At 33.5% G+C, this 3,227-nt stretch overlaps 1 protein-coding gene across 1 annotated transcript; it reads right to left on the reverse strand.

Annotated features, from left to right (window-relative positions):
• Positions 1-772: 772 nt before the first annotated feature.
• Positions 773-2,766, reverse strand: LOC116350220 (zinc finger protein 1 homolog). The gene is made up of 4 exons (XM_031781963.1): positions 2,707-2,766; positions 2,235-2,404; positions 1,615-2,157; positions 773-1,540 (listed from the first exon to the last, which is right to left on the reverse strand). The coding sequence occupies exons 2-4, from the start codon at positions 2,402-2,404 to the stop codon at positions 886-888; spliced, it is 1,368 nt and encodes a 455-aa protein (XP_031637823.1). The 5' UTR covers positions 2,707-2,766; the 3' UTR covers positions 773-885.
• Positions 2,767-3,227: the final 461 nt, after the last annotated feature.

Below are 3,227 nucleotides of genomic sequence, written 5' to 3' on the forward strand. Positions count from 1 at the left end.
ACCGTATCAGACGCTTTCCTGATATTTCGATAACAGTGATTTTTTATTTCAAAAAATGCACACATAAACAACATGGAATATACTAGTTCCTTATCATCGTTGAATAATAGGTTCTTAAATTAAGAGTTTTTTTCATCACCAATGTAACACTTACCTTAATAAAGTTACGATCAGTCTGGATCTATTCTAACTATTGCTTCACGCTGTAAACTTTATGGTGGAAAAGTGAATTAGCTTTTAATTTGGTAGCAAAGCGCAATTTTTACGATTTTTATGCTTGATATTTATTTTCAGCGAATATTAATGAAATTTATTGTAATTAATCAAGATCAAATTGGAGAAAACACGTGCTCTGCATGCTACGAGTGCTTTGCGCAAATGAAATAAAATTATAATGAGATAAGATGTCAAAATGTGTTTCGCCTCATTCAAATCGCTTTGTGGCGAGTTCAGTTCTTCGCTTCAAAAATAAGAATTTTCGCACAACTTTCAATTTAAAATTCAGACTGTTGGTGAGATTCGACGATGCTGAGATACATGGAATGGTCTAATTTAAAAGAAGTTTTAAAAGTTATAATGATTGAAAATATAGTTTATTTATATCAAAATTGAAATTGTTTTGAGTTCATTCAGTAGTTTGGATTAAACAATATTTGAAAAAGTGATATGACTTAATATATCAACAAAAACCATAATTCAATGTTTTAATCTGGCATACGTTGAATGTAAATGATTATATTTGTATTAAATCAAATCGTTTTTAATGCCTGCATATTAAACTTTTCTCGGTTTAAGTTTCAGTTAAGACGAATGTTTGAATTTCAAGTTTTGAAAAGAAAGCAAATTGATATGAATGTTGGGAATGTAACTAGTGAATGTAATTATTCAATGATTGTTTCTGGTGTGGATAGTGTCCAAATGTACTTTCAGGCTAGATTTTGCCGTAAAACGCATCATACAAATCTCGCATCGGGACGGTTTTTCACCGTTGTGCTTTCGCATATGCAATTTCAACTGAGTTTTATTCACATTGAAAAAGTTCTTGCAGATATGGCATTCATATCGACGATATTTGCACACTTTTTCATGGACGTCTCTTTCGGTCTTCTGAGAAAATCCACTGAAACAACCTCGGCAATGGAACGGGATTTCATCAGTATGAGTCACTTTGTGCTTCTTCATGCTTTGCCGGGTTATGAATCCTTTGCGGCAAATATCACACTGATACGGCTTCTCGCCGGTGTGGGAACGCGTGTGTTTTTTGAGATTTCCCTTGTCATTGCTGGAATATTCACAAACGTTGCACTTGAATCGCTTCTTAATTTCCATCTGATTTGATGGAATTGATGGTCGTGATTTATTCTTCAATATCTGTGCTCTTTCACTTCTGGCTTCATTTCGTCGTTCATTGGAGACAATTTCAGTCGACTCAACAACTAAATTGTCATCAAAAGGGAGGTTGGATTTGTTAATTATGAAGGGGACACCGTATGTTCCTGTTGATGAGTCAATTGAACTTGTGCTTTCGATCTTAATACGCCTGAAGAAAGAAGAGAAGAATTAGAATTGGAATTATGTGTGAACATTCATACAAATGTTGAAACTCAATCTTACTGATCAAAAATTGGGACATTTCCAAAACTGGCGATTTGATTTGTTTCAGCTAAAGTCCTTAGCATATTGTCCCTGGTAACACGATTAAAATTGCTTCCCGATCTGTTTATTGCTCGGTGTTGATTAGTCTGCTGGCGATTGTCTGCCATAGTTTGGAATTTTTTTTCAAAAGCACTTGATTCATTCTGACGATCTTCAGCGAATGAACTTAATTCCTTATCGAATCGTCGTGTTTGGATTGTTGTTGAACCAATGCGAGATTCATTGCGATCACTGGTCCTTTTTGTCAACGTGCTATTTCCCATGGTTGCATGGTGCTTGTAGCGAACAGAAGCCAAAGTATTATTACAATTGTTCGTGATGTTTCCTCTGGTGCCTTCTTCATCACTTGAATCATTGATTTCGATTACATAAATCTTTGGAATTGAGTCTTTGTCTTCAATTTGATCCCTGACTGAGTTTATAGCTCCTACAGGAGTACAATTGATCATCTGTTCTTCAAGCTGTATATCAATTTCGAATTGATGGTAGGTGGTTATTAATCTGTTAAAAGTATACATATTAGGAAAGGTTGAAAAGCAAAGAGTTCTTGTGATTGAAATATGGAGTTATATAAGTACCGCTCATTCGATGCTCGTAGAAAGTAATGCTTAAAATTCGGATCAAATGACAAACCATTGCGCTTGAAAGCCAACTTAATTATGCCCAGAGTATGATTTGCTTGACGCTCGAATCCAGCAAGCATTTTGCTCATCTCGTTTTTCCAGTCCATTAATGTTGCTTCATTCATCTAATTTAGAAAGAAAACAAAAAGTCTCAAAAGGTCAAATAAATATTTCGTTCAAATTAAGAGATAAGTCATTTTTCCAATTTTGATTAGCACGCTTAGTTCATAGAATCAAAATTTAATTTGGCCACGTGATCAATGTTCTAGAACAAATTATTTTTAAGGTTAAGAATTTTGCCATATCAGACGCTATCCTGATTTTTCGATAACGTTGATTTTTTATTTCAACAAACGCACACATAAACAACATGGACTACAAGTTCCTAAAATTAAGAGTGTTTTTTCATCACCAATGTAAATCTTACCTTAATAAAGTCGTGATAAGTCTGAATCTATTGTATCGTTTGTTGCTGCTGTTATGATCTTGTTTTTCGGTGAAAGCTTTATGGTTGAAAGCTTGATTGGCTTTTGATTTGGTAGCAAAGTGCAATTTTCACGATTTTTATGCTTGATATTTATTGGCAGCGTATATAACGTATTTATGAAATTTATTATAATTAATCCAAATCAAATTGGAGAAAACACGTGTTCTACATGCTGAGTATGCTTTGCGCAAGTGAAATAGAATTGTAATGGCGGCTGTGACAACATATTATAAAAATGGTTATCGCCATATTTAAATCGCTTTGTAGCGAATTCAGTTCTTCGCTTCAAAAATAAGAATTTTCGTACAACTTTGAATTTAAAATTCAGGCGGTTGGTGGGATTCGATGATGCTGAGATATGTATGAAAAATTTAAAAGTAGATTTGTATAGTTTATTTATATAAAAATTGAAATTATTCTGAGTTCATTCAGTTGTTTGGATTAAACAATATTTGAAAAAG

Source organism: Contarinia nasturtii, unplaced genomic scaffold, assembly GCF_009176525.2.
Source record: "Contarinia nasturtii isolate CC-2019 unplaced genomic scaffold, AAFC_CNas_1.1 Cnas_scaffold_3898, whole genome shotgun sequence".
In the NCBI taxonomy this organism is placed as follows: domain Eukaryota; kingdom Metazoa; phylum Arthropoda; class Insecta; order Diptera; family Cecidomyiidae; genus Contarinia; species Contarinia nasturtii.

Coding starts and splice junctions, on each gene's coding strand:
- LOC116350220 (XM_031781963.1), bottom strand. CDS start 2,404: ATGAATGAAGCAACATTAATGGACTGGAAAAACGAGATGAGCAAAATG. Junction 2,158..2,234: donor CTACGAGCATCGAATGAGCG/GTACTTATATAA, acceptor TACTTTTAACAG/ATTAATAACCACCTACCATC. Junction 1,541..1,614: donor AATGTCCCAATTTTTGATCA/GTAAGATTGAGT, acceptor TTCTTTCTTCAG/GCGTATTAAGATCGAAAGCA.